Source organism: Acipenser ruthenus, chromosome 55 (assembly GCF_902713425.1).
Source record: "Acipenser ruthenus chromosome 55, fAciRut3.2 maternal haplotype, whole genome shotgun sequence".
Lineage (NCBI taxonomy): Eukaryota > Metazoa > Chordata > Actinopteri > Acipenseriformes > Acipenseridae > Acipenser > Acipenser ruthenus.
The window spans coordinates 5,452,706-5,469,014 of NC_081243.1; the positions used below are offsets into that span (position 1 = coordinate 5,452,706).

The following is a 16,309-nucleotide window of genomic DNA, read 5'->3' on the forward strand; positions in this document are numbered from 1 at the left end:
CTATCACTGGTAGTATCAGAAGCCATGTTGCTTTGTTGCACTGATGATGTCCGCCTACTTTGTGCATTTCCAGAAATATTGAGCACTGAATATTGAATATTGAGATACAGTACTTAAAGTCCATATTTCACATAGAAAATACGTTTTTTGCTATGGGCTCCTAGTTAGTGTGCTTTCATAATGTGCAACAACTTTTATCATTTTGATCAATGTTAGCCTATGGTCTGGAAGCCTAATAAAAACAATTGTCAGTACAACAACATTTAGCTAATAATAATAATAATAAGAAAAAATATTCAGAACTTATTACTATTAATACTACAGTATTATTATCCAGTCTGTATACCATATCTATAATATATGTTATTGATTAACATCAAAAGTAAGTTGCTATGTACGTTTATCTGTGTATTAATCCAACTTCCACTGCTGTTAAGCCAGCTTTGTAAGGGACATTCCATGCTAGCTCACTACCCTCTGGTGGATGGGAGGGTGAATTATAGAGTAAGATCCCTTTGCCTCATCACAGAATCCCAAATCAGCATTTTGTTTTCTTTTTAACGTAACAATAGCTCTAAGCATTCGATATATTTACAGAGAATAAGGCATTTTTTCCAAGAAATACATGGTTTGAACTAAGACTTGTTTTATATCATTCTCTTGGATTTTGTTTACACACACAATTTATATACTGCTGGCATACACACAGCCATGATATTAACTGGCTTGCTTGGGGCACTGCTTAACCTACCTGTATACTTGGTCTTATGAACTAAGAAACTAGGATTTTTAAAAGTCCTTAACAAAACTCCCCAGAAGCTCCTAATGGCTGGAGTTTCATCTTGTTATCCCTTTTTAAAAAAATCCTGTGCAGAACTGGATTATAACAGCAATCAGTTTTTATCTAAAAGTGACATTCTCAAACTCCAGCCCCATCCCCCACTCTCTCCTCTCCACCCCTCTCACACTGTGTCTGCTCAGCCTGCTTTTCTAAACCTGCCCTCAGTCTAAAACCCCGCCTCCAAGATTGTTTTTCTTTTGTTATGATTTCCTGTTGTGAAATCGTCAGTCTCTCTGTCTCAATGCAGCAAAAATGGCTTCAAACTTATGGTCAGAGGAGCAGTTTAGCTGTCCGGTGTGTCTGGAGATATTGAAGGACCCAATCACTACTGCATGTGGACACAGTTACTGTATGGGGTGTATTAAGAACTGCTGGGATCAGACTGATCATACAGGAGTCTACAGCTGCCCTCAGTGCAGAGAGACCTTTACCCCAAGGCCTGTTCTGCGCAGGAACACTATGCTGGCTGAAGTTGTGGAGAAATTCAAGAAGACAGGAATCAATCCTCCTCCTGTTCAAAGTTATGCTGGACCTAGCGATGTGTCGTGTGATGTCTGCACTGGGAGAAATTTCAAAGCTGTAAAATCCTGTTTGACGTGCCTGGCCTCTTACTGTGAAATTCACATCAAGCCACACTATGAAGCTGCTGCATTGAAGAGGCACAAACTGGTCAATGCAACTGGAAATCTGGAGCAGAAGCTTTGTGCTGAACACCAGAAGGTTTTGGAGGTCTTCTGCAGAACTGATCAGACGTGTATTTGCTTGTTGTGTGCAGACAAGAAACATAAACCCCATGATACAGTGTCATCTGAGACAGAAAGGGCTGAGAAACAGGTAAGAGTTTGAACAGAAACTCGAATAATAAGCTGTGATTTTGAGAGCTTAAATCCCTTTAGGCCACTGAATATCTGAAGGAGTACCTTCAGTGCCAAAACAGACGGGTCTGTGCTCCTAGATGTATATTATCAGGACTGCAACTAGTGCAAAAAGGAGCAGCCAGGGTTTTAACCAGAACAAATACGTTTGATCACATTACACCCATTTTGATTACCCTGCATTGGCTCCCTGTACAGTTCAGGATTATTATAAATTATAAAGCACTAAACACATCATGCCCATCTTTTCTGAAAGATATTCTGATCCCATATGTTCCTGGATGACCACTCACTGTTTCAGTGTTCAAAACCAGGGTAAAGACACACTTTTCCAATCTCTCTTTTATGTTTTAAACTGATATTTTCATTGTTCAGTATCGTTTGTTATTTTTATTTTATTTACTATTTCACTTTTTACCTTGTTATCTGTTTTATTATTTATGATTTATTTCTTATTATTAGTATATTGATGTGTGAGCACTCTGACAATTTTATTAAGGGTACTGTATTGAATAGATTGATTGAAACATGGCACATATGCCAATGAGACTATTGTTTCAGGGGTAAATATCCTTGTGCCACTTCTTCAGTACTTATCCTAAATGAATATATTTGTGAAAAATATTCTTAAAAAAAAAAAAAAAAAAAAAGTTTCTGGCCACTAATTAAAATCAATGTGCAATCAAATTATTATTATTATTATTATTATTATTATTATTATTATTATCATTACTTCATTTATAGAGAAAGTCTAATTTTTCCAGGAAGGTTGAAATAGCAATAGTTGAGAAGCAGGGAGTGACAAAATAAATAGTCCATCAGTTTCAGGCCACTGTGTTCCTGGGGCTTAAAAGAAACCTGACTTCACTGAGATCTTCATTTAAATGGCTACCCTTGTTCCCAATTGCACTGAAAGAAACCATATTATTTCTACCTCTTCACTTGATTGTAAGTTTCTTACATGTATAAAGACAGTGTTGGCATCCTCAAGAGTAGATCAATTAGATTTAAACATCATAGTCATGGCTAAATCATGTAAATAACAAAGCATCATGGTGCATCATAATAATAATAATAATAATAATAATAATAATAATAATAATAATAATAATAAAATTAATATCAAATACAATATTCATTAAGGAAAAGCAATTTCAGATTGCCACGGTCATAAGCAAGTGTAAGTTTTAGTTGAAGTTTTTTATATAGCACCTTGCATTGAACAGTATCTCAAAATGCTTTACAATTTCATCAAAAAACATTCTGTTCTTATTTAGCATTAAGAGCCAGCACCATATAGTGGACAGGTGCTGTAAATGAGGTTTTCTGTTGTATTACTAGCTGTTGCAGCCTGATCTTACCTGCATATGTCTCAAGAAGAGTAATAATAATGTGTGAAGTTAAGGGAAGAGGTGTTAGAATGGCCTGGGGTGTAAGAAGATGTTGCTCAATGCCTCAACAGATATGTCACTGCCTCACTGAGTTTCTTTACAGACACAACTGGGAGAGAAACAGAGAGAAATCCAACAGAAAATCCAAGAGAGACTGAGGGAGCTTAAACTGCTGAAACAGGCTTTAGAGTCGATAAAAGTGAGTATTGAAAAGAGGGTTACATTAATACAGGTTTTAAACTGGCTATTTGAGTAACTACTTCAGTGATTTATCAGGAATTCCTTCCTTAACCATTCAACCTACTTTTTATTATTATTTATTTAGAAAAATAAATGGGGGGGTGGTTGGATAAAAAAATATCAAAATGTATTAAATTATTTAAGGTCAGTTCTGTTTATTGGATATTACCACCAATACGGAAAAAAATATGAACCATATATGAATAATGTGTTGTAAGTCTGATATATTATTATTATTATTATTTATTTATTAGATTTGTTTCTAATGAGTGATATATGGACACTATAAATTTCATATATTTTCAGTGCATATATGCAAATATATGTGGTACATATATCATCATATACTTTTATTGTAACTATGGCATTTTTAGAATTATCGATTAACTTATTTGAATAATAATTTCATTGTTACTTACACTGACTCTATCTCCACATCTCCAGCTTTTCAGCTAATTTAGTGTCAGAGCTTAATCTGCTGTTGTTACTTCGGCAGGAGACTACGGTATATGTGTCTGTGAACAAGTATGGGATGACGATGCAGAAATCGAGAATGACCTGCTTTATTCATTTTTTACATAAAATGTGCATGCATTAGTTGTGTAGTATTTAAATGGAAATTGTGATAAATGATTACTCAGTTTTCAGAGAAACAGCAACATAAAAGTTAGTGGACCTGGCTGTGGTGAAATACTTTTTGCTAATAATGCATGGCTCATGGGGCCCCCAAGTGGTGCATCCGGCTAAGGCACTAGACATAAAAGAAAGTGGCCACATTTTATATAAAATTCATATATGTTCAATATATGAGCAATGTAAGTTTCAGATACATACTTGATATAAGAAACATATATGACTCTTCCATGTGGGCATAGACATTTACAACCACTGTTCACAAATTAATTTGCTTTTGTTTTTATTTGATGTATTCCAAATATTCTGGTTCGATTTACAGGGTTCTACGTTTAGAAATGATGAGGCAGGAGCAAAGGTTTTGTTCAAAAACAATAAGACAGAGCGGCTTTATTTAGAAAATGGCTTACAAGTAAAGCACGAACAAGTGCAAAAGGCAAGTGTATAACCCCGGGCCAACAGTTAACAGAAAAACAGGCAAACACTCTGGATCGCACACACAGCCAGCTTGCATCCCTTTTAATAACCTTCCTAGCAGGAGTACCTAAACACACCCTCTCTCCCAGTCAATCACACAAGCAGACCATGCACAACATGTTACAAAGGAGAGAGAAACACATGCTGTTCACATGCACAGCTGCAATAAAGAAAACCCAGACAGCTGCCATACAAGGGGAGGCAGGGGTGAAACATTCAGCAGGTGCAGCAGCCCACCACTTCAGAAGTTTACAACTTTAAATTGTAGAACGGCTTGGAGGGGAACCATATATACAATAAAGTAAATAATAGGTCTCCCCTGCTGTGTTCTTCACTCAGAGATCTGCACGGAAAGAAATAAAGGAAAGTAAGAAGATCTTTAATGAGCTGATCCGATCCATTGAGAAGATTCGCTCTGAGGTTACTGAGCTGATTGGAGCTAATGAGAAGGCTGCAGTGAATCAGGCTGAAGGATTCATGAAGAAACTGGAGCAGGAGATTGCTGAGTTGAGAAGGAGAAACGCTGAGCTGAAACAGCTTTCTGAGACAGAGGATCACATCCACTTTCTACAGGTAACATCACTACTTGGTAGAAAATCTCAAGCACATAACATGCACTGTTTCATACAGACCTCTCTAATTTAGTATTTCCCAATCTTGGTCCTGGGGGACTGTGAACAGGCTGGCTGTAGGGGTGACATCAGGCCAGAAAGGAACACACAGATAGGCAGTAATGGTGGGTGAAACTGAGACACTGCGGCGTTCAGTGTGTTTATTGAATGAAACAATTAAAAGATTTAAACATAAAACAGCACACGGCACTTGAGGCCAAAATAACAGACAAACATAATGGACTAACACTTAAACAAACAGTGGACTACAGACAAACAAACACGGTGAGTCAAAACAAGCAAGTATCGTGCTGGTCCTTCCAGAACAAAATAGCAATTGTTATTAATTATTCTTTTACTTTCTTTTATTTTACTCTCCTCACTGAACACCAAACCCAGAGTGAGTGAAATGCTGCATCTTTTTTGCAGGTGTACCGAGACTCAATTGCTAATCAATCATCCAATTTGGAATCTCGGTACATCTTCATGTGAACTAATTTGTGCATTTCGCCGTGCTCACATACAAATACCTCTTTTAATCTGCATGTGAAGTGATTGTGCCATCCTCCTGTTTAAATATAATTATATATTTTAAATCCCTCATGTTACACAGACCCATTTATATCCTGTGCACCAACACCTATACACCAACATTAACACACCACACGTAACACAGAACACAGAATCCACACAGGGGCGGGGCACACTGCCACAGGGACCCACTGTCTCAGCTGGTTTTTGTTCCAACTGAGCTCTCAATTACTTCATTGAACCTTTAACTGAACTATAATTTGCTTTTGAATTATTTTTTTATAGTTCTTAAAGAGTTGGATATTTCAAGTTATGTCTAAAATTCCACTTTTTATAAGCGAAACCATTTAAAATGTTTAGTTAAGCAAATTGATAGTTCAATTGAAGGTTCAAACAAAAACCAGTTGGAACAAAAACCAGAAGACACAGTGTTGAATGAATCCTTGCTTTTTCCCAGTAATATTTTGAACCCCATTCTGCTTCACTGAAAAATAATTTTCTCCACTTTCCTGTTGTAGAATTTCAAGTCTCTCTGTGCCCCTCTTGAAGCTGGAGACTTACCCAGCATTATTGCCAATTCAGACATCTCTTTTGGGGCTGTGAGGAAAGCTGTGTCTGAACTTAAAGATCATATCGAGGACTTCTGCAAAGGGGAATTAGTAAAAATAAGTGGTAAGAGTGAAATATATTCTTTTGGTTTCTCAAATCATGGCTTGAAGAGGGACAGGATTTGCAAGACATTAGTAGACATCTTGCAGATTGTTGGCGAATAAAAATTGCAGATGCTATAATACAAACGATTTGCCAGGTTGAAATACAGTGACATCCCATCTAACATACAGTGACGTGACAGCAGAAAGGAAAACAATTTCTAAAGACATTCCATGAGAAAACAACAAAATAGCATTCAAACAGAGACAACAATTGCATTCAAACAGAGAATAAATATTAAACAGATATTTCATTAGATATAGGATAGTAAAGTATGAGTGCAATATGATGGAATGTTAACTTTCATATCAAAGATTTAACACTAGAACTACCTAGAACCGCCACGTGGGTCACTTTGACCCATACATTTTTAAACTGCTAATGCAATTTGTCAAAACACCGACTAGAGGGGAGGCATGCCTTGATTTAGTCTTTTCAAATAACGAAGACAGAATAACTAAAAAAGAGGTCAGAGAGCCATTGGCAAACTCAGACCACAACATGGTCTCATTTGAAATATTTTTTAAAACCTCAAAAGTAATGACTAAAGCTAAGGTTTACAATTTTAGAAAAGCAAACTACGAAGGTATGAAACAGAGACTAACAGAAGTAGATTGGAGTAAAATAGAGAAAACATCCACAGAAAAAGGATGGCTGTTTTTTAAAAATGTAGTACTAGAGGCACAAAACAGTTACATCCCAAAAGTAGACAAATCTAAATCTAAAACAAAATGGCCAAAATGGTTTAATAGATCAATTAAAAAAAATATTCAGCGAAAAAAGGCACTTTACAGCGCGTTTAAAAGGGACCAAAAACAAAGCACACAGAAAGAGTACTTGGAACTGCAAACACAAGTCAAAAGGGAAGTTAGAAAGGCCAAGAGAGAGATAGAAATCAATATTGCTAAGGGGGCTAAAACCAATTCCAAAATGTTTTTCCAATATTATAACAGCAAGAGAACATTCAAAGAGGAGGTTAAATGTCTAAGAGACACAAATGGCAAAATCATAGATGAAGAAAAAAAAATAGCAAATATATGAAATGATTACTTTTCACAGGTTTTTACAAAGGAGGACATGGACAACATGCCCCACATGTCGACCTGTTCCTATCCAGTTTTAAATAACTTTAGCATAACAGAGGCAGAAGTGTTAAAGGGACTAGGAGCTCTTAAAATAAACAAATCCCCTGGGCCAGATGAGATCCTCCCAATAGTACTCAAAGAAATGAAAGAAGTTATTTACAAACCGCTAACCAAGATCATGCAACAGTCTCTTGACACAGGGGTTGTACCAACAGACTGGAAAATAGCAAATGTAATACCAATCCACAAAAAGGGAGACAAAACTGAACCAGGTAACTACAGACCAATAAGCCTGACTTCTATTATATGTAAACTTATGGAAACTATAATAAGATCCAAAATGGAAAATTACCTATATGGTAACAATATCCTGGGAGACAGCCAGCATGGATTTAGGAAAGGGAGATCATGTCTAACTAACCTACTTGACTTTTTTGAGGATGCAACATTGAAAATTGATAACTGCAAAGCATACGACATGGTTTATTTAGATTTCCAGAAAGCTTTTGACAAAGTCCCGCATAAAAGATTAATTCTCAAACTGAACGCAGTAGGGATTCAAGGAAATGCATGCACATGGATTAGGGAGTGGTTAACAGGTAGAAAACAGAAAGTACTGATTAGAGGAGAAACCTCGAAATGGAGTGAGGTAACCAGTGGAGTACCACAGGGATCAGTATTAGGTCCTCTGCTATTCCTAATCTACATTAATGATTTAGACTCTGATATAGTAAGCAAACTCGTTAAATTTGCAGACGACACAAAAATAGGAGGAGTGGCAGACACTGTTGAAGCAGCAAAGGTCATTCAAAATGATCTAGACAGCATTCAAAATTGGGCAGACACATGGCAAATGAAATTTAATAGAGAAAAGTGTAAAGTATTGCATGCGGGCAATAAAAATGTGCATTATAAATATCATATGGGAGATAGTGAAATTGAAGAAGGGAACTATGAAAAAGACCTAGGAGTTTATGTTGACTCAGAAATGTCTTCATCTAGACAATGTGGGGAAGCTATAAAAAAGGCTAACAAGATGCTCGGATATATTGTGAGAAGTGTTGAATTTAAATCAAGGGAAGTAATGTTAAAACTCTACAATGCATTAGTAAGACCTCACCTAGAATATTGTGTTCAGTTCTGGTCACCTCGTTACAAAAAGGATATTGCTGCTCTAGAAAGAGTGCAAAGAAGAGCAACCAGAATTATCCCAGGTTTAAAAGGCATGTCGTATGCAGACAGGCTAAAAGAATTGAATCTATTCAGTCTTGAACAAAGAAGACTACGCGGCGATCTGATTCAAACATTCAAAATCCTAAAAGGTATAGACAATGTCAACCCGGGGGACTTCTTTGACTTGAAAAAAGAAAAAAGGACCAGGGGTCATAAATGGAGATTAGATAAAGGGGCATTCAGAACAGAAAATAGGAGGCACTTTTTTACACAGAGAATTGTGAGGGTCTGGAACCAACTCCCCAGTAATGTTGTTGAAGCTGACACCCTGGGATCCTTCAAGAAGCTGCTTGATGAGATTCTGGGATCAATAAGCTACTAACAACCAAACGAGCAAGATGGGCTGAATGGCCTCCTCTCGTTTGTAAACTTTCTTATGTTCTTATGTTCTTATGTTCTTAACCGATACAGAGGAGAGTCTTCCAGACGACGTGACAACAAAAAATAAAATAATACTATCTAGTATCTACACTAAAACAAGGGGGATTTAACAAGCGTATGTACAGGGGAATATAAATATAAATTTGTGTTGGCTATATTAGAAATCACACCTGTTTCATTACACTCATTTTTGTTTCTTCTCTCCTCTCTGACGATCACCTCAGACTCGCACTCTCTTTTCACGCTCGTGCTCAGCCCCGCCTCCCCATACTTTCTTCATTCTGATACGCTGAGCACCAACATTCTTTTCTCCTCTCTCTGCTCTATAATTTAAAGTAACCGTCACATACAGTATGGGGGGGTCGGATTGAGCTCCTTTAAATATTGGGTGGGACGTAACCCCCCCCGTCCCCCATGTAAATTACGCCCGTGTCTGAATGCAGTTTGCCATATTCCAATCAAAATGACTACTTTCAAGATTAAATATTTCCTTCTGATATATTCCCAGTTGCATTTGTGGAACAAAACGACGGATTGTTGTTTCCCAGGTACATTGAAAAATAAGCAACTTGGCTTCCACTGAGTTTGCATCTTGACAATTCCACAATCATAGCAATCCCTGTCTTGTAGTCAGTCTACAAACAAAGAAAGGCTTGAAATAAATGAAAAAACACGTGTGCTAGGAGGAGGAGGCATGTCTTGTTTACTGCATTTACAAAAAATAGAATATCTTACGTTATATTAAAAAAAGACTTTTAATGCATGGGTCACATTCACCCACATAGCGGTTCTAGGTAGAACTGTTTATAACTTTATCATTTTTACGATTCTGGCTATCAAACGCCGTCAGGATATTTAATTCATATATCTAGGAAAAGTCAAAAACAGACGATTTACAACAGAAGAGTAATTAACATTTTAAATGCAAAATGAGTCAAACTGACCTGCATGGCAGTTCTAGTGTTAAGTATTGGAGGTCATGATCCTGTTTATATTCCTTTTTGGTTTAAAACTATTTTTGTTTTTTTTAGTCAATGAAACAACATTTTATACCCTGAGGCCTGTGAGCAGTGACATCGTTATAAACGGTAAGGCTTTTCTTCCAGTAAAACAACATGGTTTGGTTTGAAGAAAGTAAGGATTTCTGAACACACTATGGCCGTTAATATAAATGATGTTGCTACTCAGTGGCAGTGCATGTTTACCAGGTAGGACATTCTCTAAATCACTGGTTCTCAACCCTGGTCCTGGAGACCCCCCCTGCCTCTGCTGGTTTTTGTTCCAACTGTGCTCTCAATTACTTAATTGAACCATCAATTGAACTATCAATTTGCCTATTATTGTTATTTATTATTATTATTTATTTCTTAGCAGACGCCCTTATCCAGGGCGACTTACAATCGTAAGCAAATACATTAAGTGTTACAATACAAGTAATACAATAAGAGCAAGAAATACAATAACTTTTGTTCAAGCAAAGTACAAGTGTGACAAACCACAATTCAATAATACAGCAGATAATAGTGATAGTTACATCAGGATATGATTAAATACAAAATACTACAGGTTAAACACTTGGCAGATTACAGTATTCTGAAGTACAGGATTAAATGCAGTAAAATAGGGGGCAGATAAGAGCAAAATAAAGCACATTTAAATGAAGGGTGATAGTGTCCCAGGATACAAACAAAGGAGTTCTACAGGTGCTGTTTGAAGAGGTGAGTCTTAAGGAGGCACCGGAATGTGGTCAGGGACTGGGCGGTCCTGACATCTGTAGGAAGGTCATTCCACCACTGCGGAGCAAGGGTGGAGAAGGAGCGGGCTCTGGAGGCAGGGGAGCATAGCGGAGGTAGAGCCAGTCTTCTAGTGCAGGCGGAGCGGAGAGGTCGAGTGGGGGTGTAGGGAGAGATGAGGGTCTGGAGGTAGCTGGGTGCAGTCTGGTCAAGGCATCTGTAGGCTAGTACAAGAGTCTAATCAAAGCTGCCTAATCAAAGCTGCTTAATTATATGAGTTGGTGTTATTATTATGGAGATTTCATGTTACATATAAATTATATAAAGAACTCCATCCATCCGTCCATTATCTGTAATCTGCTTAATCCTAAAAGGGTCGCGGTGAGCCAGAGCCTAACCCGGCAGACACAGGGCACAAGGCTGGACTACACCCTGGATGGGACACCAGTAAATCACAGGGCAACTAAGGGACAATTTAGAGAGACCAATCCAAAGGCCAGCATGTCTTCGCATCCAGTTAAAGCGTTCGCCCGTGCGAAGAATGGGTCCTATAGCCTGAGATCGTGTTTGAATCCAGGCTATGCCATTGCTGGCTGTGGCTGGGAGTTCCCAGGTGGCGGTGCACAATTGGACGAGTACCGTCCGGGTGGGGAGGGTTTAAGTCGGCTGGTTAATCCTCATCTTGCCACGCACCAGCGACTCCTGTGGATGGCTGGGTGTCTGCAGCAGTGTCACCTGATCTGTGTTGTCCTCGATAGGTCTGGTGGCTTAGCTGTGGGGTTTGGTGCGAAAAAGAGAGCGTGGCAGCACATGTTTCGGAGTACACGTGTGTGTTAGCTTCGTCTCTCCAGAGCCATTACGGGAGTTGCAGGCGAGACGGGGTCTTAAGAAAGCAATTGGACATTCAAAATTGGGAGAAAAACAGGGGTAAATAATTGGCCATTCTGCAATACCTGCTTCCTGGAGCTTACTTATAAATACTGCATTGAAAATAAAAGTAAGATATCACTGTATAACTCATTGCAGGCTTCAAAGTGGAACAATCCATTAATCCTTCTAAAAAAAAAATGTGTTCTGAAAAGACTGGATTGAAGCGGCAGGAATATTGACGATATCAGATCTTTATAAAAATTGTAAATGAATTGCATTAAGTGAATTCCAGGAAGCAATGTGGGAATCTTCTGCTAAATATTTAAAAATAATTCAAAGCACTTAAAGCTGTGAACAAAATATAATTTCCAGTTAAGTTCTGAAAAATGTATTGAAGAGAACCACAATAAAAAAAAAACATCCTGGCATCCAGGTTGTATAGATACTTGAGCTGAGGGCCACCACATTAGCATGATTTATAGGGGCCCCTCAAAATGTATATACATAATATCATTCATTATACAACATATAAAAAGTAGCGTGTTACCTTATGGATTGTGGTAGAGCATGGCAGTTTTAGCAACATGGTTCATTAGAGCAGTGTTAGCATGATCATAATTATCAAGTCACCTACTAGATTGTTTTTTAAAGTTGCATGAAGCAGTTGGTAAGCCATAGACCAGTGGCGGATCTAGCCTTGTTGGTTGACTGGTTAACTAAATATTTCCAGTTACATAAAAGTTCACCCTGGCTCCACCCCACAATTTTTTTAGGGAAATTTAAGTAACATACCTATAAACATTACTTACTCAGAGTTATCCAAATTGGGAAAATAATAATAAAATCAAACATAGGTATTTAATTGTTTTCATTATATATTTAAAACAGGCATTTTGCCAGGTTATCTGTCTTGAAATGCATTTAAAAACTTAGTATTGTGTTTGCAGCTGAAGAAAAATAAATAAATCCATACACCAGTGTAACGTAGTCACAGCAATGAATAGCCTGACACAATGTTGTTCTCGTCTAATAATATATTGGTGACTGCATTCTTTTAAAACAAACTTTTCGATTTCATTTTCAGGATAATAGCCAAATTACCTTAAAGACGTAGTTTAATACTGTATTTCCCTATGCCTTGTTAAGGGGTCTCTTTGCAGCCATTAGTGTCCAAGTGCTAAAGCTACATATATTAAGCAAAGTAAAATACACATGTTCTCATTGCATGAACTCATTGGTTGCATCACGCTCGGGTCCAGCTACTTGTAACGAATAGAAGATCAATCTTTTCTACAGTTAACCAATCAGATCAACTTTCTAGGACAGAGTTGAGCACATGAAACAACGTGGTGGAATATTATTTTTAGGAACAAACACACCACATTCAGATTTTTATTTTACTTATTACTTCATTTAAAATAAAACCTCTCAGATGTCGATAGTCAATGGATTTACATTTATTCTGACTGGTTCACGAGAATCCTGTGAGCCGGTCTAAATCTGCACCTGTAGACATAGCTTTAATACCAGCTATGTGCCACAATTATAATGCTTTTGTTATATTTGAAACCAGACCAATGTTTAGAATTAAACAAAGTGGTGGTAAATCAGTGAATTAAGAGATTGAATATGCACCACAACATTTAGAAGCCCTGGAGCCCCATTAGAGTTAATCTGGCCCTGCCTACAGCCAAATATAAAGAAGTTATTGCAAACGCAAAAGGATTTCACATCTCAAAAAAAAAAAAAAATAAATAAATTAGGGGTATCTTTAAAAGCGTGGCATTGGGAGATTAGCAATCAATAATAAACCCTTGTGCTTGTTTTTATTTTCTCTCTTTGTTTAAGAGAAACAGCTTTTGTCTAAAATGTACTTGGTGAACCATAACATCTGTATGTAAACTGGCTATTCAAAGTGCCCAAATGGATTTGTTACTGTTAAACAGAAATTTAAAAAAGGAAAGAAAAGTATGAATTAAAGATTTCTGCAGAGAATACAATTATCTGGGTATTCTTGTGATATGTGTTTTGATTTTAACCTTCCAGCTGCCTATACTGCATTTAAATTGTCAGAATTTGCCTTTCATGTCAGATTAGCGGGCAGTGATTTCTCTGCATCTACAATGTTTATTTTACCTTTCTTTTCAAGGCCGAAATAATTCAGTATTTCTTATAAGAGCATCAACTGTCTCTTGTCCGTTTCGCTAGCATAATGATAAAATGGAAAAAATAAATGGGATTTTATACAGCGCTGTATATTCCTACAATAAATCTTGCATTGAGAAGCACCATGTTTGGAATCAGAATAAAAGAAAATTATTATGTAATCACGTGCAGTCATCATTTTGGTAAGAAACATTTTCAGAATCATGTCATTATGTACAGTATTACAATATCTCCACATCTCCACATGGTATCTCCACAAAACCAAGGAAATACATCCTATGTGTATTTGACATTTTATTTGTAGTGTTCTGTGGAACATGGGCAATTGTTTAACCTGGAAAAAATTGAATACAGTACCTAAAAGCAAATACATTACATGTTTATAGTCCAAAATGTTTACTTGGGGGGCTAAGAATGAAAAAATCTGAAGAAAATAAATTGGCATTTTTGACATGGAAATTGCCAAATAAAGAGACAGCTGGAAAGTGAATTGATGAGCCAGGTAGATACTGTTTGCAGTCACTGTGTGGTTATTAGTTCACAAGTTCTCATTCTATTTCACTCTCTTTTCTACCCAGTGGATGAATTTGGTGCTCACAATCTGCAGGCTGCAGAGTCAAGGACCAGAGCTGAGTTTTTAAAATGTAAGTTTGTTTATAACTGTGTAGTACAGTATTATTATCCAACGTCTGCTGGAAGGCCCTAGCATGGCTCATCATCACACACCTATTAATCAATCTTTCTTTTTAACCATCCTCTTCTTACCATCAGATTCCTGTCAGCTCACACTGGACCCCAACACGGCGAATAAATACCTCTGGTTGTCTGAAGGGAACAGAAAGGTGACATGCAAGGAAGAGACCCAGTCATATCCTGATCACCCAGATAGATTTGATTACTGGGAGCAAGTTCTTTGCAGAGAGGGTTTGTCAGGGACTCGCTGCTACTGGGAGATTGAGTACAGTTTGGTAGGGACTTGTATAGGAGTCACATATAAAGGAATCAGCACAAAAGCACGAGATGGTTCCTGTGGCCTTGGAAACAATGACAAATCCTGGGGTTTGTACTGCTTTGGTTCCAGTTACACAGCCCGACACAGTAGCGATGACATAATGAAATTTGGCCCAGACTGCCACAGAATAGGAGTGTATCTGGACTTTAATGCTGGGACTCTTTCATTTTATATAGTCTCTAGTGACAAAATTACCCTCATGCACAGATTCCAAACCACATTCACTGAGCCACTCTATCCTGGGTTTTACCTACCTTTTCATAATCCTTCTGCAGATGATAATAGTGTTTCTTTAGTGTCACCTAACCTCTTCTGTGCTGAGGATATACATGGCATGTCCTAAGAAGTGCTTCCCGGGATTGATTGAATTGTTAAATGTAAAATACAGCCTGTTTGAACACTATCTTTGGCTTGTACCGTGAAACATCCCTAATGAATTTTAAAAACATTGTTTTCTTTTCAATGTCGATTGATAATAGTATAATGTTTGCCTTTGATTAGTAGGTATTTTATGAACCTGTGTTTCATGATAGTAGCTTTGAAGTAACACATCTTTGTTTTTATTGAACTGTTTTGTTGATATGCGATCAGATGACTATTATAATTTATCATGCATGTGGGGAGTTGAAAATCTTTTGTTTTTCTTTTTTCAGCTACAACAACAATAAAAAAAGACAATGATCAGAGGCTAAAATAAACATTTTGAACCAGAAGCACGGGTTGTTCGGTTTTTTTTTTTATTATTCAACTATTGTACTTGAAACGGTTAGTTTGAGCTTTGAGCAGCATATTGATCTATCACTATATATATATATAGTGTATTTAATAATTTTTCTTACTTTATATTGTAATTGTATATATGATCCCACCCCCATGCCATTCTACAATTTTAAAAAAAATGTGTGTGTATATATATATATATATATATATATATATATATATATATTTGATTAGCATTTATTTATTGATTTATAGATTGTGTATTTCCCCATCCTGATATTTATGAGGGATTCCTGGTCCATTGAAAAAATGTTTTCATAATTATATAATCAGATTTTTGTTTTTTATTTCTGTGTGGCAAAGATTTTGATTACTAATGTTTAATGTTTATTGTTTGTTTTTTTTAAACTCTCCATATCCCCCTAAAACTTTTTTCTTCCCAAGATTTGATTGTAATTATAATTAGGCTTGTTCTGTTTATTTGTATTTCCATGTCCATCTTAAATGTTTATTTAGTTATTTCTATATACCTGTTTGAAATTACAGTGGAACTAAAGCTGTCAGATTCACAGGTTTTTTTAAAGGGATGTCACTCCTATCAAAAAAAATTAAAAAAAACAAGCTTGAAAAACAACACAGCTATTTAAAGTGGAGACATCACAAGCACAAGCACAAGCCCAAGTTAGAAGAAGCACTTAGTACAAGATCCATTACAGTTCAGGTTTTTACTCCAAGCAGGTTCTAAAATAGTTAATAGAACCTGTTGAGAGGCTATTAACAAATTTAGGACCTGATTGGA

The 16,309-nt window shown here is 36.8% G+C and overlaps 1 protein-coding gene across 1 annotated transcript; it reads left to right on the forward strand.

The window, feature by feature from the left end:
- The first annotated feature begins 1,025 nt into the window (after positions 1 to 1,025).
- On the forward strand, positions 1,026 to 15,503 carry LOC117401740 (tripartite motif-containing protein 16-like). The gene is made up of 7 exons (XM_034002556.3): positions 1,026 to 1,675; positions 3,211 to 3,306; positions 4,797 to 5,030; positions 6,118 to 6,271; positions 10,041 to 10,097; positions 14,357 to 14,422; positions 14,550 to 15,503. The coding sequence occupies exons 1-7, from the start codon at positions 1,094 to 1,096 to the stop codon at positions 15,131 to 15,133; spliced, it is 1,773 nt and encodes a 590-aa protein (XP_033858447.3). The 5' UTR covers positions 1,026 to 1,093; the 3' UTR covers positions 15,134 to 15,503.
- Positions 15,504 to 16,309: the final 806 nt, after the last annotated feature.